The 18,838-nt window shown below is 37.3% G+C and overlaps 1 protein-coding gene across 2 annotated transcripts in view; it reads right to left on the minus strand.

Moving 5' to 3' along the window:
• Positions 1–1,270: 1,270 nt before the first annotated feature.
• Positions 1,271–18,838, minus strand: part of NDUFS4 (NADH:ubiquinone oxidoreductase subunit S4) — a 116,263-nt gene continuing 98,695 nt past the window's right edge. For both annotated transcript variants that reach the window (XM_027101129.1, XM_027101128.1), the window contains one exon: positions 1,271–1,485. In XM_027101129.1, the coding sequence (XP_026956930.1) occupies positions 1,473–1,485 (13 nt within the window). In that variant the 3' untranslated portion in view covers positions 1,271–1,472. The remainder of the gene's footprint in view (positions 1,486–18,838) is intronic.

Consider the following 18,838-nt stretch of genomic DNA (forward strand, 5'->3'; position numbering starts at 1 on the left):
GTAATCATGTCTACATCTATGGGTAATCAATTAAATCACAATTTGAAAATCTATTTTTTTCTAATTTCGTGATTTAATCTTCATTACCCATGTAGGTTTAATATTTATCTTCCAAAATACCCACTTTAATTAACTTTTCCTCAGTTTTCGAGAATATATGGGAGATTATTTTAACAGTATTTAAGATAAAACAAGATTGTTTTATAAAATTAAAAAAAATCTGAGTTCTAAAATTTAAAAAATCCATTTAAAATTAACTCTTGAGTGGTCAGTCTAAGTCTTAGATGAGTGTAAATAACATCAACTTTTGAACAGCTATTGAATAGAGTCCCAGTAAATATCCACTAACAGTTTCAAAGACATATCAACTGAAAACTAGAAGAGAAGGAGACAGACCAGGTTTGGTTTGTATTCAGAAACACTGAAACAGTCAAACTAATCATTGTTTATTGTGCTTTCCCACGAGTGAGCCTTTGTTGAAGACATTGAGAAAGAAATTTCAATACTTACAGTTTTAGTCATTTGCAGTCTGGCTAGGGAGGTAAGAGTTATATGTTTTTAAATATAAAAGCAAAAAACTAGGAAAATCAAAACGTTGAAAACCAGAGGTTTAAATTGTGTATTACATGCCACAATATAAAAAATGTCTTGAGAAAACACGATATAGTCAGTGTGTGTTTGGTAACTCATACTGTATGACCTAAATGATTAGCACATAACAAAAGCATATATTTATATTTTCTAAAAATAACCGTGAATACTAATCATCTCTAACAAACAAAGAACTGGTTTTTATTTTCTGAGTCTTTTAATTCACAAGAATATAAAATCTTTACCTGGACCTCACAATCATGAAGTGTTGATTTGTGGGCAGCATTTAGTATGGAACACAATTCATTCAGGCTCAAAGAAACTTAGAGAATATTTCTAATTACAGAAGAGGATTTCACAATAAGGAGATTTGGGTTTAGGTTTATCAGATTGCAACGTAATCATGAATTTCTTTACCTATGATAAAAGGAAAATTTCTAAGACAGCATTTTGATAATGATGGCTGATAGTTTATAAATATTATTAACTTGAGAATGGTCATAAAAAGCAAGTATAAAACTTCAATATTGCAGATTTCAAGTACTCCTTTTAATAGATTTTTAAGTGCCGAAATTTCCTAGAGGTATGATCACCTGAAAATGTCTCTCTATAAAGGAAATTATAACAAGTTTAATTTGAGACATCAAAAAACATTTAAAATGACACCACAAAATGTATCTGTAGTTTAAAGGTCAAATTTATTAGGAGATTGAGGTGTAATACACACGGACTATAAATACTGAACAGCTGACTTTATTCACAGACAAGCAGAGATATGATCCGTGCCAACCTATTTTGTGGATACTCTTGTTCTTTTGTTCCAAGAAAAGTTTGCGCCATAAGACTTGGACTTGGGTTTCGGAACCCTTCTCTCTTCAACATCATAGCTCCATCCTAGAAAACAAAAACAAAAATAAACACACAAGAACAGAATTAAAGAGGATACCTGAAGAACACAGCGAGCAGAGGCTAACTTTCATAAATTTAATGTTCATTTATCACGAGTATGTGTCAACACATTTGAAATATAAATACTTAGTAATGCGTTCCCTTGTAATCCTGTGTGACGAGAGGGTCTAAAGTATTGCCTGAAGATGATTTACCACATCTTAAAGGTGTAAGCCATGATTTAATTTCTCCTTGCTGAATATTACTTGTTCAAATATCCATTAGTTATGTATTATGTAAAAATTTCCATTCCTCTTTGTGGTTTAATATGTGATTTCTTGAGCTGTAACGAGCAATACTGAACAATATAACCCATCTCACTGCTTTCTAAGAGCTGGTGCCTTTATAACAGTTTGGAGCTCACTTGAAGTGATACAGAGAAACATGTACAGAACTAACTATATAAATCAGAGTTAGAGGAGACCATAAGAGATTACTTGGTTGAGCTCCCTGGAGTTTGACAGGCAGATTAAACTCAAAAAGTTTTTCAACATTTGTTTCAAGGGCTGTCTACATTAGACTCCCATTGAAGTATCTGATAACAGTGCAAATTCTTAGGCCTGACCAGAGATCCATTGGATCAGAATCTCTTGTGGGGACCTGGGAATCTGTACTTAATTGATCCCAGGAGATTTTTATGCATAGAAATTTGAGTACCACTGGTCTAAACTGTCTATTCCCTTCTGAGAGTTTATACCTTCTCTCCAAAGCCCTTCTCAGTTTTACAATTTTGAAAACTGGATTTATATATGTCTATACCTTCTGCTTTAAGTATAGTTCAGTTCTTCTAAGACATGGAGAAAAACCAAATAAACACACTCCTCCTTGAAAATATAATTGTTATACTTTTATTCCCTAGTCCAAGCAACCTATCTATATAACTCACTTTTCTTCATTAGATCCATTTTCCATCTCTGTAATTTGTCATTCTTCTCTTCTAGAACTTTCTTCAAATAACTCATCTTGAAACATTTGATTCATGGCTGAATCATGCAGTCATATATAAAATGTCCAAACTGAATACTGTAGTCTAATTAAGTAAGCTTCTTGATCTTGTGAGTTGTTATGAATTCTAGTGCCTCTAGGTGAGTATAGTATTTGCTACCACAAAGCTTACGTTTCAACAAGCCTCTTAGAATTCAATTTTGCTGTAAAAGTGAAGCCTATGAAACTCAAATCATCAAAGTATACTGCTAGTATGCCTATTTCCGTGCCCAAAAAGGGGAAATAATTAGTAACTCCACTGCTAGAACACTATCTTCAAAGAAAGCCCATTTGCTATAAGGAAATGGAGGAGGAATGCAAATGAAACAAATGGTTTAAAATACATCTTACTTTCACAGAACCCCAAATACTGGTATATTAACAAGTGGTTGTTTGAATTTCAAAAAATTTGCTAAAGAGCATAAGAATAGTACCTACTTTATAGGTTGTCATGAGGTTTAAACAAGCTAATTCATGTAAAGTCCTGGCATTTATTAACTTCTATGAGAAAGGTATTTTTCTAAAACCTTTATATGAATTAATATTAGTTCTTTTATATAACTGAGGAAACTGAGGCACAGAATGGTTAGGTAACTAGCACAAGGTCACTCAGCTAGGAAAGGGCAGAAGCAGGATTTGAACACAGTCTGATTCTGGAGCCTGTGCCTTAACCATACTCTATTGGTTCTTGTGGTTTATAGTAAGAACTTGATAAACATAAAGCTATTATTTCTCCCTCAAGTTTGATTTGCAACTTCCTAGCAACTTATCTTCTATATGAAGTATTAATGTGAATAAAATCTGTCATATTGGAACCCATTAATTTTGAACTTACGATGCTTTGAATCTAGTTAGGCATAATTTGGCCTAGTTATTAACTACAGAAAGGGGTTTTGGTAAGCAAATTAATACTGTGAACTAAGTATAATTTTAACATTATAAACTTCTCAAGCATTTCCTACATTAATCAGCAAGTGGTGCTGATAATTATAAAATACTCAATTCAGTAAAGCAGATATAACAATAATATTTACTGAGCATTTGTTATACATTTAACAAATATTATCAATTGCCTTCTCTGTGTCAGGAACTGTTTAGACACCAGAGGTAAAGCAGTAAACAAAAAATTTCCAAACTTCTTCAAGTCAGTAGGGGAGGAGAAGTTAATAAGTAAATTCATAGTATAGTACGTGCTAATATAGTAAAACGTACAATTAAAAATATATATTATATACTAATGAGTACTAAAGAGAAAACATTTTAGAGAGGGCAGATAGGGGCACCTTCCATCCCTGAGAAGATCACATTTGAGCAAAGACATAAAGGACATCAGAGAGTTAGTCATGTGGATGTCTGGAAAGAGAGCTTGAAGGCAAAAAGAACCCAAGTACAAAGGCCTCCATTCAGGAATGCGCCTGGTATTCTGTGTTCTAGGTCCTGCACTGAGTTTTAAAATTGAGTTCATAGGTTGCCTGGCTTATGAGGTAGGCATTATAAATACCCTGATTTTATATCTAATTATGAGGAAAAATAGAGAACATAAACAAGCAGCCTAAAGCCACATGGCTAATAAGTGGCAAAGCCTGGATTTTAATTCAGGTTAAGTCTATGCACCTAACCACCTCATAATAAAATGGCATTTCCCTGTAACTGCAATTTTTATCTATTTCACCCATCTCCTTTCAACCTGTGTGATTTCCTAACTTTTTTTTCTGTTTATTTTTGGAAATGAGTTGAAAAGACGGTTTTAAGAATCCCTGGAAAGTAAGGCTACGTCCTCCATATGTCCCCCCATAGTTGTGAAGAAAGGAAATCGTTTCTAGTGTGGATTCTATGTCTGGTTATTGTAATGATTACTGGTAAGTTACCCAAGACTCTGTGATCTTTTTCTTGCCAAATGATGGGTGAGACGACTTACGTTCCCTCCCCCTCTGCCTTCCTACAAACACTCTCCAGCCCAATAAAGACACTAAGAGGAACTGAAGAAGAAATGAGAAAGCACTTAGAAATATTTAGTAATTGGTACTATACACACACACACACATACTTGATAATCACTCTCAATTACAGTTAATCCTTCAACCACGAGGGAGAAAAAGAATTTTTTTTTACTGCATCAGAATGCAGACATAGCTCTATTATCTGTTCTGTCCATGGAGTCTGAAAACGCTGTCAGGGTCACTGCAATGTGAGAAGACTGGGGTTTTGTACACATAAAAGAACAACTGGTTTGGGTTTTCTCCTGGTAACTAAGGAGTGAGCTGACTCTTGGGAATTGTGAGCCAGATTATAGTTGCTGTTGATAGTGATAACAACAATAAATAGAAGTATCATTATAGGGATTGGAATGTGGATGGGCAAAGCACCCTGTGAAACAAACAGGAACACCCATGGAAGAAACCTGCGTTTGCTAACGGCATCCGTCTCTATGCTATTACTTTCCACTTTATCACAGCCACCAGTGATTTTTCTACGGAAAACTCTGTTCCCAAAGCGACACAAGCAACTGTGTTTCTCTGATTAAGTAAAAGCAAAGAAGGGTATGAGGAAGTCTAATGACAATTCACAATAGACTGAAACTCAAGTCAGAGTCTACGTAAAATCTCCCTTTGGATTTTTCAGCAGTTTTCTACTATGTAGGACTGATGTTACAATGAAAATTTGCCCTTTTCTGGAACCCTGTTAAGAATCTGACCACATTTCCAAGCATCCCTCTACAAAGTGTCTACCTTACAGTGCCTGGATGAACAAATTTACTGGTCCCACTAAAAACTTCATACCACAATCTTTTAAAATTATTTTTGTAATATTGTAGCAGTATAAAGGCTACTGGGGCAAGCTGTAGCTTAAACTAAAAAGACAAGATAACTACAAGAGTAGAGTAAAAGCACTTGAAAGGACATTGAACATTTGTACTTAATGAGTATGTTACATGAATTGTACTCATCTTTTCTACTTCCTATTTGAAACTTGTTCTTAGAAGGATAGAAGATAATATAACCTGTGGGAAATAAAACATAGACCTTTAAGAATGGAATCTTATTTGTGAAATGTTTAAATTTCCACAGGAATTGCCTTTTCAACCTGAAAATTTTTTTTAAAGAAATAAACGAGTTTTTGAATGAGATTATGAAAGTGAAAACGCTTGCACTCTCTGAAGAATGCTTGTATAAAATCAAGGTGTAGTCTATGACAATGGTTTCATGTGTTGTTCTGTTGTTCTGGTTGTTCTGAAAACCAGCCCTTGCTCCTCCCAGCTGTGCAACAGAAGAAGATCAAAGCAACTGAGTCTAAGGCAGCTGCCCAGGGATGGGGTAAAGCTCCTAGGGCTGCCGTCACTTCCCACTGAGGAGAGCAGCCATATGGCATGGATTAACCACAAATCCAACCAACAGCACCCAAATGATGAGAAGCTGACTCCCTTTGCTGTTTCACACACTGGAATGCTTTCACAAAGATATTTGAACTTTAAGCCCTAGTATCAGGGAAATACCTCTGGCAAATGCTCCAATAAACTTAAAATGTGATCTGTGATATCCCATGCTCAATTTCTTCGTCAGAGATATGCCCATTTATTTTGTTGACCTCCAGATCGTGGCTGGTATATTCTACGTCCTATGATATGAATGTCTGGTGTAACCTTTTCAAATACTACCAAAAAACAAAAACAGAAAAGCCTCTGAACAAAACGAGACCCCAATAATTTATGAATTCCATGTATGAGACAAAAGAAAATCCCATTCATTTAAATTTACAGAACCATTTTATTTATGGTTCAGTAATGCAGAAATACAGAGAAACATTCATCAGTGTTTTTACTGCTTGTGAAATATGTTACCTCTAGTAACCTTGGTTCAAGTCCTGTTAAAGGTCTTTCTCCTCCAATAACCTAATCGCAAACTCTGATATTTGGAAGTGAACAGTTTAATGATTTTTCCTACTGTCCATTTGTGTACAAAGTAAGACGATCACATAATTTGGCACAAACTGACATATCTGGCAGTCACTGCTAACAGAGGCATGGGATCAGAATAGCAAAGACTTTGAGAGGTATGTTGATACTTAGAAAGTTTCCCCACCAGGCCATGGACCCATACTATGCGCCTAGGTAAAAGCAAAGCATAAACTTAAAATATAATTTAAGGAAGGAAGGGGAGAAGGAAGAAAAGTAGCTTTACAGGCACTCAAAAGTACCTTGGGACTTCCCTGGTGGTCCAGTGGTTAAGCCTCTGCGCTTCCACTGCAGGGAGCGCCGGTTTGATCCCTAGTCGGGGAAATAAGATCCTGCATGCCGCGTGATGTGGCCAAAAAAAGTACCCCTATTTGAAATTCTCACGTATCTAATATTTTGGGGGAGAGGAAGAGGTTCAGAATAATTTAAAAATATCTTAGATCTTCTTTTAGAAAATAGTATAGAGGAGAAATGTATTTTGGATACACTGGCAAAGCAGTTCTTTCCATGAAACTTATGTAAGATGGATTAGCAACACCCTACACCTGCCACAGCTGCAAAGACCAAAAAAAAAAAAAAAACCTTTGATACGATAGTTAATGCTCCCTTAAATTTTACCTGTTCAAATAATATATTTGCTAGTATTATTATTTTGGAGCCACATTATTCAGAAGTTGCCACAAAACAAACTGGTTTGTGTTCCAAAAGTACATTTGAAAATCAGTCATTAGAAATTTACAACACATTTTTCTAGAGAACGAAACTATACAACAAAGGTAGATTTTCAAAAATCACTTAGGGGCTTCCCTGGTGGCACAGTGGTTGAGAGTCCGCCTGCCGATGCAGGGGACACGGGTTCGTGCCCCGGTCCGGGAGGATCCCACATGCCGCGGAGCGGCTGGGCCCGTGAGCCATGGCCGCTGAGCCTGCGCGTCCGGAGCCTGTGCTCCGCAACGGGAGAGGCCACAGCAGTGAGAGTCCCGCGTACGGCAAAAAAAAGAAAAAAAAAAGAAAATCACTCAGATTTTGACATAATTGGTCTGTGTGTGGTCTGTGTGTAGGGATCTCCAGAATCCTGTAGATTTCCAGAATCCTATATAACCCAAAATATACTAGAACCTCACTAAGCCCCCATGTATAACACTATCTCTATGAGAAAAATTATTTCAGACTTCCAACAGGGAATCTAAGGAATTCACGTCTGTCTGTCTGTCTTTCTCCTTAGCAGCCAAACGGAACATTTCCCTAGCCACAAGACAGTCAGTAGTACTGGGACTGGGGATTGGGAAGAAAGAATTATGTAGAAAAAAAAAATTGGTGCTTCAGTAGAGATGACGCAGTGTTTATAGAACAACAGATCATAGCTGTTAATCTTCTTTGAGTTACTTTGCAATTCCAAACGTTGTATGTACAAATAATCTTCATTATTCGCAGATTCTGTATTTTCAAATTCGCCTACTCACTAAAATTCATTTGTAAACCCAAAATGCATACTTGTGATGCTTCCATGGTCATTCATGACATGCACAGAGCAATGAAAATTTTGAGTCATCCAACACACATGCTCCAGCTGAGATCAAACGAGGTAATGCTCTGCCTTCTTGTTTCAGCTCTCACACTGTAAACAAGTATCCTTTTTGTAGTCTATTCACAGCCACGTTTTTTGCATTTTTGTGCTTCTTGTTGGTAATTTCACTGTTTAAAATGACCCCCAAGGGTAGTGGTTTAGTGCTGTTTAGTGTTTCTAAGTGCAAGAAGGCTGTGATGTGCCAGGTTGTGTTAGATAAGCGTCATTCAGGCATAACGTATAATGCTGTTGGCCATGAGTTCAATGTTCATGAATCAACAAAATACATTAAATAAGGTACTTTTAAACAGAAACACACATAAAAACAAGATGGTGTATTGACTGGCTGACAAAATTTTGTGATCAGAGTCTCACAGGAATCATTTTCCCTAGGAGCAATATTTCAGTATTCACTAATTTAGTGTTTGTGGTGACTTTATAAAACATAACTACCGGGCTTCCCTGGTGGCACAGTGGTCAGAGTCCGCCTGCCGATGCAGGGGACACGGGTTCGTGCCCCGGTCTGGGAAGATCCCACATGCCGCGGAGCGGCTGGGCCCGTGAGCCATGGCCGCTGAGCCTGTGCGTCTGGAGCCTGTGCTCCTCAATGGGAGAGGCCACAACAGTGAGAGGCCCGCGCACCGCAAAAAACAAACAAACGAAAAAAACATAACTACCATGTATAATGAGAATCAACTGTACTTGATGGCTATATAAATTCTGTCCTGCCTGGTGACTCCCTAGGCCTTGGAAAAACCAGTTTTGTTTCTATTTGCAATTCATCTCATTCTTTCACTCTATATAAATTTGTGCTGTACTGACTTTTCCTTTGAACTGGTTATAACGCCTGCCTGGCTCCCTTATTTCATGAGTAAAATAAATTCTTCAACACATGTTTACTTATATCTATATTAAATCATAATCTCATCTTTTTCAGGATATTCTTTTAACGATTTTGGAGGTACTACTGAGATGCCCAATAGGTTCACCAACCAAAACCAAGTAAATTTCTTCACCAGAAGTTGTGTACCTTATTTTAAGCTCAGGCGTATCTTTTCTTGGCTTCTGAAAGTAAGAGAACTTTGCTGATTCTCGTTTTTCAAATTTCAATGTTGTTCTCTACTAATCTGGGGAACTGATTTAAAGGTCTGATCATTTAATGATTCCCTTAAAATGGATTAATGGGGACTTCCCTGGTGGCTCAGTGGTTAAGAATCTGCCGGCCAATGCAGGGGACACAGGTTTGATCCCTGGTCTAGGAAGATCCCACATGCCGTGGAGCAACTAAGCCTGTGCACCGCAACTACTGAGCCTTTGTGCTGCAACTACTGAAGCCCACGTGCCTAGAGCCCATGCTCTGCAACAAGAGAAGCCACCACAATGAGAAGCCCACGCACCACAACGAAGAGTAGCCCCCGCTCACTGCAACTAGAGAAAGTCCACACACAGCAACAAAGACCCAACGCAGCCAAAAATAAATTTTAAAAAATTATAATAACATTTTAAAAAATTAATTTAAAACAACCAAAATGGATTAATGCCTTTAGAAATCCATTCTCAGATGAGAAAAGACAGAAAATCTGGTTTGTTAGTCCTTCCTATTTGAGGTCAGATAAATGAAGAAGTTGTAATCACTGAGTAGAGAACAGCTCTTTAGTGTCGACCAGTGAATATTAAAATTCTATGTTTACTATTAACCCATGGCTGAAATTTCAGAATTGAAACTATAAGTTCTTTGTGTGACTCTGTGTCTGTCTACATAACCTATTAATTCAGAAATGCCTTTACTTCTCATTATGTGTGTGGCTAGTGTTTTTCTACCTCCAGATGGAATTAATGAATTAGATTATAAAATATCATTAAGGGGCTCTGTTCTGACTGGGTATAGAGAAAATATGTGCTTGTATAAGTGGAATATTCCTAAAATGAGGGAACTGAATTTCTAATACCTTGAATGTGCTAGGTTTAAAAAGTATTCTTATAGGACCTGATAAACATTTTAAGAATTTAAATTCAGGTAATATAGGTAAATTTTGGCAAATGGCAAATTGAATTTTTGTTTAATAAAAACAGCTATGTTTTCTCTAATATATCAGTGTTAAATATAACACAAGCATAGATTTTTATTCTACCTGAATACAGTCTTTCTAAACTTATACAAGTTTTCTGATCAAATAAGCTAACATTACTTCTTTTCAATGTTTTACAATCCTGCAAAATGTAAATTTGTGTTTATCTACAATGATTAGTTATTCTAACAATTTTATTTCAACACTAATTACATTTTGCAATATGTCATCTTTAAAATTAATTTCCAGGATCTTTAGGTAACCTAAAACCTTAAATGATATTAATGAATATTTATTAGATACCTAGATAATTTCTACAATAAAATACTGAACAATTGATTACTAAGCAAAAATTTAAATTTATGTACTTTTGCTTCTTTTATATGCTACAGGGAGGCTGGATCTTTGGTTTGTTAATGGACACGTTCATTTTTGCCACTTGGATAAGTTGGACTGTAAGGAATGCACACGAAGATGGCTTACTAGGAGGATGCGGAATTTGCGTCTCCTCACAACTAGGGCACCTACCAGGCACTGGTGGGTGACCACGGTCACCTAAGGGGACGGGAGGAACCCCCAACGACTGGGTAGGACGTGGGGAGTGAAGGGGGAGGAGAAGTGGAGGGGGGATGGGACTGGCACCCCTGAGGGGTGGCTTTGGGAGGGGAAGGGATACCAGCCTGAAGGGGGAAACTGGTGAACTGTTAGGAGGGCAGAGGATCAAGACGAAGCGTGGCCAGGTTTCCCCTGCCCACCTGGATCCCCAGGAACCTGTTGAGATCCTGGGCCAAATTCTCTGCCCACCTAGGCCCCCTCCAGCTGCCTGGGTCCTGAGGGAATCGGAGGGAGGTAAGGGGGTGCAAAAGTAAAGACCGGACCTCTGGGATCGGCACCCCTGAGTGATGGCCGGGGGAGAGAAGGAGTTCCTACACCCAGTGAGACCCACCCACAGTTAGAGGTCCAGTGGCAACGGGGAAGACCCTGGGGGAGATGGTGGGGGAGGGGTGCGAAGTAATGGAAGGGAACACAGCCAGGGCTTTCCCTGGCCACGTAGGCTTCAGGAAGCCTGTTGGGCTCCTGGGCCTAATCCTCTGCCCTCAGAGCCTCCCTCCTGCTGCACAAAGCCCAAGCCCCACCCCTACACCCCCACCCAGGGCCCTACCTCTACACTCGGAGAACCCTTCCAATGCGCTGGGCGTAAACCCCAGCCACACACCCTCACCCAGGGCCTTACCTCCTAACTCCAGAACTCCACACTCCAGAGGCCCTTCCTTTCCACTTACTGCCTCTCCCCTTCCTAGCAGGTCCTAAGCAGAGGCCCTGCCCCATGCTTAAAAATCGCCCCACCTAGGCCACGCCCCCAGGGCCTTTCCCAGCTATGTGGGTACTGAGCCTAGGCCCTGCCCCACCCTAAACCCTGCCCCTGCCTAAGCTCCGCCCTCATAGCCAAGGATTTTTTCTTTTCTTTTCTTTTTTCTCTATTAGATTGGAGGTCTGTTATACCTTGTTGATTCATTGTTGTTCATTCTTATATATCTTTATTTTCCTAATCTTTTATTTTTCTAATTTTATTTTATTCTTTATACTTTATTAATGATCTCTCCTTTTGGCTTGTTCCCCACGCTCCCCTACTTTTTTGTTGTTTTCTTTTTTTCTGCTGTGGATTTATTTTACCTTGTGGCAGTTGTTTCAATTATAGTTTTATTTTTCCTAATATATTTTTTATCTTTCTAATTTTATTTTCTTTTTTATTCTTTGATATTGTACTGCTCCTTGTTTCCTTCCCTCCCTCCCTCCCTCCTTCCTTCCTGTTTCTTTTATTTTGCCACGAAGCTTGCGGGATCTTGGCTCCCAGGCCGGACGTAGGGCTTGAGCGCCTTTGGTGGGAGCTCCGAGTCAAAACCACTGGACTAACAGAGAACCTCAGACCCCAGGGAATATCAGTCAGAGTGAGGCCTCCTGGAGGTCCTCATCTCAGCACTAAGAACCAGCTCTATCTAACTAACTACCTGCAAACTCCAGTGCTGGATGTCTCAGGCCAAACAACCAGTAAGAGAAGAATACAGCACCACCAATCAAAACAAACAAAAAAATTGAAATGACAAAAAAATATGTTACAGACGAATGAGCAAGGTAAAAACCTCCAAGACCAAATAATAAATGAAGACGAAATAAGCAACCTACTTGAAAAAGAATTCAGATTAATGACAGTAAAGATGATCCAAAAACTCAGAAACAGAATGGAGAAAATACAAGAAACATTTAACAAGGATCTAAAAGAACTAAAGAGCAAACAAACAGTGATGAACAACACAATTACAGAAATTAAGAATACTCTAGAAGGAATCAATAACAGAATAAATGAGTCAGAAGAATGGATAAGTGAGCTGATAGATAAAATGGTGGAAATAACTGCCAGGGAGCAGAATAAAGGAAAAAGAATGAAAATAATTGAACACAACCTCAGAGACCTCTAAGACAGCAGTAAACAGCACCAACATTTGAATTGCAGGGTACCCAGAAGAAGAAGAAGAGAAAAAGAAAGGGACTGAGAAAATATTTGAAGAGATTGTAGTTGAAAACTTCCCTAATATGGGAAAGGAAATAGCCAATCAAGTCCAGGAAGTGCAGACAGTCCCATACAGTATAAAACCAAGGAGAAACACACCAAGGCACATATTAATCAAACTATCAAAAATTAAATAAAGAAAAATATTAAAAGCAGTAACGGAAAAACAACAAATGACATACAAGAGACTCCCCATAAGGTTAACAACTGATTTTTCAGCAGAAACTCTGCAAGCCAGAAGGGAGTCGCAGGACATATTTAAACTGATGAAAGGGAAAAACCTACAACCAAGAATACTCTACCCAGCAAAGGTCTCATTCAGATTTGATGGAGAAATTAAAACCTTTACAGATAAGCAAAAGTTAAGAGAATTCAGCACCACCAAACCAGCTCTACAACAAATGCTAAAGGAACTTCTCTAGGCAGGAAACACAAGAGAAAGAAAAGACCTACAATAAAAAACGCAAAACAATTAAGGAAATGGTAATAGGAACATACATATGGATAATTACCTTAAATGTAAATGGATTAAATGCTCCAACCAAAAGACACAGACTGGCTGAATGGATACAAAACAAGACCATATATGTGCTGTCTACAAGAGACCCACTTCAGACCTAGGAACACATACAGACTGAAAGTGAGGGGATGGAAAAAGATATTGCATGCACATGGAAATCAAAAGAAAGCTGGAGTAGCAATTCTCATATCAGACAAAATAGACTTTATTACAAGAGGCTAAGAAGGACACTACATAATGATCAAGGGATCAATCCCAAAAGAAGATATAACAAATGTAAATATTTATGCACCTAACATAGGAGCACCTCAATACATAAGGCAAATGCTAACAGCCGTAAAAGGTGAAATAGACAGTAACACAATATTAGGGGACTGCAACACCCTGCTTTCACCAATGGACAGATAATCCAAAATGAAAATAAATAAGGAAACACAAGCTTTAAATGACACATTAAACAAGATGGACTTAACTGATATTTATACGACATTCCATCCAAAAACAACAGAATACACTTTCTTCTCAAGTGCTCATGGAACATTCTCCAGGATAGATCATAGCTTTGGTCACAAATCAAGCCTTCGTAAATTTAAGAAACTTGAAATCAAGTATCTTTTCTGACTACAACACTATGAGACTTGATATCAAATACAAGATAAACACTGTAAAAAATACAAACACATGGAGGCTAAACAACACACTACTAAATAACCAAGAGATCACTGAGGAAATCAAAGAGGAAATCAAAAAATACCTAGAAACAAATGACAATGAAAACACGATAACCCAAAACTTATCGGATGCAGCAATGGCAGTTCTAAGAGGGAAGTTTACAGCAATACAATCCTACATCAAGAAACAAGAAACATCTCAAATAAACAACCTAACCTTACACCTAAATAAATCAGAGAAAGAAGAACAGAAAACCCCCAAAGTTAGCAGAAGGAAAAGAAATCATAAAGATCAGATCAGAAATAAATGAAAAAGAAATGAAGGAAATGATAGCAAAGATCAATAAAAATAAAATTTGGTCCTTTGAGAAGATAAAAAAAATTGATAAACCATTAACCAGACTCATCAAGAAAAAAAGGTAAAGACTCAAATCAATAGAATTAGAAATGAAAAAGGAGAAGTAACAACTGACACTGCAGAAGTACAAAAGATCATGAGAGATTACTACAAGCAAATCTATGCCAATAAAATGGACAACCTGGAAGAAATGGACAAATTCTTAGAAATGTACAACCTGCAAAGACTGAATCAGAAAGAAATAGAAAATATAAACAGACCAATCACAAGCACTGAAATTGAAACTGTGATTAAAAATCTTCCAACAAACAAAAGCCCAGGACCAGATGGCTTCACAGGCGAATTCTATCAAACATTTAGAGAAGAGCTAACACCTATCCTTCTCAAACTCTTCCAAAATATAGCAGAGGGAGGAACACTCCCAAACTCATCCTACAAGGCCACCATCACCCTGATACCAAAACCAGACAAGGATGTCACAAAGAAAGAAAAATACAGGCCAATATCATTGATCAACATAGATGCAAAAATGCTCAACAGAATACTAGCAAACAGAATCCAACAGCACATTAAAAGGATCATACACCATGTTCAAGTGGGGTTTATTCCAGGAATGCAAGGATTCTTGAATACATGCAAATCAATCAACGTGATACACCATATTAACAAATTGAAGGAGAAAAACCATATGATCATCTCAATAGATGCAGAGAGAGCTTTTGACAAAATTCAACACCAATTTATGATTAAAACCCTGCAGAAAGTAGGCACAGTGGCAACTTCCCTCAACATAATAAAGGCCATATATGACAAACCCACAGCCAACATCGTCCTCAATGGTGAAAAACTGAAACCATTTCCACTAAGATCAGGAACAAGACAAGGTTGCCTACTCTCACCACTCTTATTCAACATAGTTTTGGAAGTTTTAGCCACAGCAATCAGAGAAGAAAAGGAAATAAAAGGAATCCAAATCGGAAAAGAAGAAGTAAAGCTGTCACTGTTTGCAGATGACATGATACTATACATAGAGAATCCTAAAGATGCTACCAGAAAACTACTAGAGATAATCAATGGATTTGGTAAAGTAGCAGGATACAAAATTAATGCACAGAAATCTCTGGCATTCCTATACACTAATGATGAAAAATCTGAAAGTGAAATCAAGAAAACACTCCCATTTACCATTGCAACAAACAGAATAAAATATCTAGGAATAAACCTACCTAAGGAGACAAAAGACCTGTATGCAGAAAATTATAAGACACTGATGAAAGAAATTAAAGATGATACAAATAGATGGAGAGATATACCATGTTCGTGGATTGGAAAAGTGAACATTGTGAAAATGACTCTACTACCCAAGGCAATCTACAGATTCAGTGAAATCCCTATCAAACTACCACTGGCATTTTTTACAGAACTAGAACAAAAAATTTCACAATTTGTATGGAAACACAAAAGACCTCGAATAGCCAAAGCAATCTTGAGAACGAAAAACGGAGCTGGAGGAAATAGGCTCCCTGACTTCAGACTATACTACAAAACTACAGCAAACAAGACAGTATGGTACTGGCACAAAAACAGAAAGATAGATCAATGGAACACAATAGTAAGGCCAGAGATAAACCCACGCACATATGGTCACCTTGTCTTTGATAAAGGAGGCAGGAATGTAGAGTGGAGAAAGGACAGCCTCTTCAATAAGTGGTGCTGGGAAAACTGGACAGCTACATGAAAAAGTATGAGATTACATCACTACCTAACACCATACACAAAAATAAGCTCAAAATGGATTAAAGACCTAAATATAAGGCCAGAAACTATCAAACTCTTAGAGGAAAACATAGGCAGAACACTCTATGACATAAATCACAGCAAGTTTCTATTTGACCCACCTCCTAGAGAAATGGAAATAAAAACAAAAATAAACAAATGGGACCTAATGAAACTTCAAAGCTTTTGCACAGCAAAGGAAACCATAAACAAGACCAAAGGACAACCTGCACAATGGGAGAAAATATTTGCAAATGAAGCAACTGACAAAGCATTAATCTCCAAAATTTACAAGCAGCTCATGCAGCTCAATAACAAAAAAACAAACAACCCAATCCAAAAATGGGCCGAAGACCTAAACAGACGTTTCTCCAAAGAAGATATACAGACTGCCAACAAACACATGAAAGAATGCTCAACATCATTAATCATTAGAGAAATGCAAATCAAAACTACAATGAGGTATCACCCCACACCAGTCAGAATGGCCATCAAAAAATTTACAAACAATAAATCCTCTTGCACTGTTGGAGGGAATTTAAATTGATACAGCCACTATGGAGAACAGTATGGAAGTTCCTTAAAAAACTAAAAACAGAACTACCATATGACCCAGCAATCCCACTACTGGGCATATACCTTAAGAATACCATAATTGCAAAAGAGTCATGTACCACAATGTTCACTGCAGCACTATTTACAATAGCCAGGATATGGACGCAACCTACGTGTCCATCGACAGATGCATAGATAAAGAAGATGTGGCACATATATAAATGGAATATTACTCAGCCATAAAAAGAAATGAAATTGAGTTATTTGTAGTGAGGTGGATGGACCTAGAGTCTGTCATACAGAGTGAAGTAAGTCAGAAAGAGAAAAACAAATACCATATGCTAACACATATATATGGAGTCTGAAAAAAAAAATGGTTCTGATTAACCTAGGGGCAGACAGGAATAAAGATACAGACGTAGAGAATGGACTTGAGGACATGGGGAGGGGGAAGGGTAAGCTGGGACAAAGTGAGAGAGTGGCATGGACATATATACACTACCAAACGTAAAATAGCTAGTGGGAAGCAGCCGCATAGCACAGGGAGATCATCTTGGTGCTTTGTGACCACCTAGAGGGGTGGGATCGGGAGGGTGGGAGAGAGATGCAAGAAGGAGGGGATATGGGGATATATGTATGCATATAGCTGATTCACTTTGTTATACAGCAGAAATTAACACAACACTGTAAAGCAATTATACTCCAAAAAAGATGTTAATAAAAAATGCACACAGTTGTAGAAAGTTGTGTTACGTGTATTAATGACCTTTGCTTGTCTACTAAAATGCTGGTGTTTAAGAGTTTTCAACTTATGTCTATTTTCTCTATGATATCAAAGTAACTTTCATAGAATTAATATACAGAAATGAAACTCCACTGGGAGTGATGGTGGCAAAGGGTATAACTTTGTATGCAAGGTTATGAGATGTGTTTTTGTTTACCAAGGGGAAAAGAGAATAGTTAGGTCCTAAAGTAAAATGGCTGTTCCAGAATGAGAAAGAGAATTATGAAGGACAAAACCTGAATGGGTACAGAAAGTTACGTAAGATTTGGAAAAAGTAAATTTTATTTGCCTTAGATTACAGTATGTCTGGAAAATAAGTCTGAAAAGCTATGATATGTGTTAAAATCCTTGCAAAGTCTGCTCCATTTTGATGGGCTTGTTTCATTAGTTTACTGTTTATTGCTTTCACCTACAAAATGAAGGGTTATTCTTTTTGTCTAATCTGCCTAGATTGCAAAGATTCTGTGGCTTAACAGAATAACTTTATATGCTTTATGTTGACTTTAAGTACTTGATGACTTATGTAAGAGCTCAGGTTCTTCACAGTTATGCTAACCTCTATGTTTATAAGTTTAATTGTCACTTTGACATGAGCAGTCAAATACTGTTTCTCAGGCACATGCCATTCTATTTCCTAAATGTTCAAATCTATTGAAAATGTTTTATTTTTGCCTCCCAAAAATCAAATCCTAAATGTAAAATATTCAGCGTATCTTTGCATCTAAAACTATCTTTGTGATCTTCCACAGGCCCTCTGGGGAATCTCAAAGATGTGTGCTTCCAACTTTGTAAAACGAGAAGTGCTAGAAACAATTAGATTTATTTGATATGTTACTATTGATGAGCTACATTGGAAGAGCTGTCAAGTCAGAAGAGATGCTTAACCATCCTGAGGTTAAATCTGTATGGCTAAAATGTTATTAATGTAAGTATTTCACAAATTGTATGCTATATGCTAAGTATAGAGATTTGTCAATACCCTCACTGTCTATGATAGGTTTTATCTATCTGATCTCTGGTACTGCTTTGCCTGATATCAGAAAATGGTATAGGTTATCAGTCACAATTTCAGTTAATTTTAAAAACATTAACTTGGTTGCATCTTTACTTCTTTAGTTTAGATCTTTTATCTTCTAGGCCACTATATGTCAAGAGGAATCCATACCGCATATCTATGGAGTTTTATTAATATACAGATGTTTAGGACCTACCCTAGACTTATTGGATATTTTTACTTGATATATTTTTTGACATATTCTTACTATATGTTTGGTATAGTCATGGTATATTATGTCTCAGGATTACTTTGTCTTAAGATTTTTTTCTCTGCAAAGAGTATGTTCATCTATTTTCATAAATTATATGAACAGTCACTGTCTTCTTTGAAAACAGGCTTACCTAATTGTGTACAGATATTTTGCCTGTAACATTTTTTGGAATGCCTTTAAATTGCATTATTCTTGTTATTAACTCCTATCATTTATTTCACTTTTG

Source organism: Aethalodelphis obliquidens, unplaced genomic scaffold (genome assembly GCF_003676395.1).
Source record: "Aethalodelphis obliquidens isolate GAN/ISIS:26980383/991018 unplaced genomic scaffold, ASM367639v1 scaffold4, whole genome shotgun sequence".
Lineage (NCBI taxonomy): Eukaryota > Metazoa > Chordata > Mammalia > Artiodactyla > Delphinidae > Aethalodelphis > Aethalodelphis obliquidens.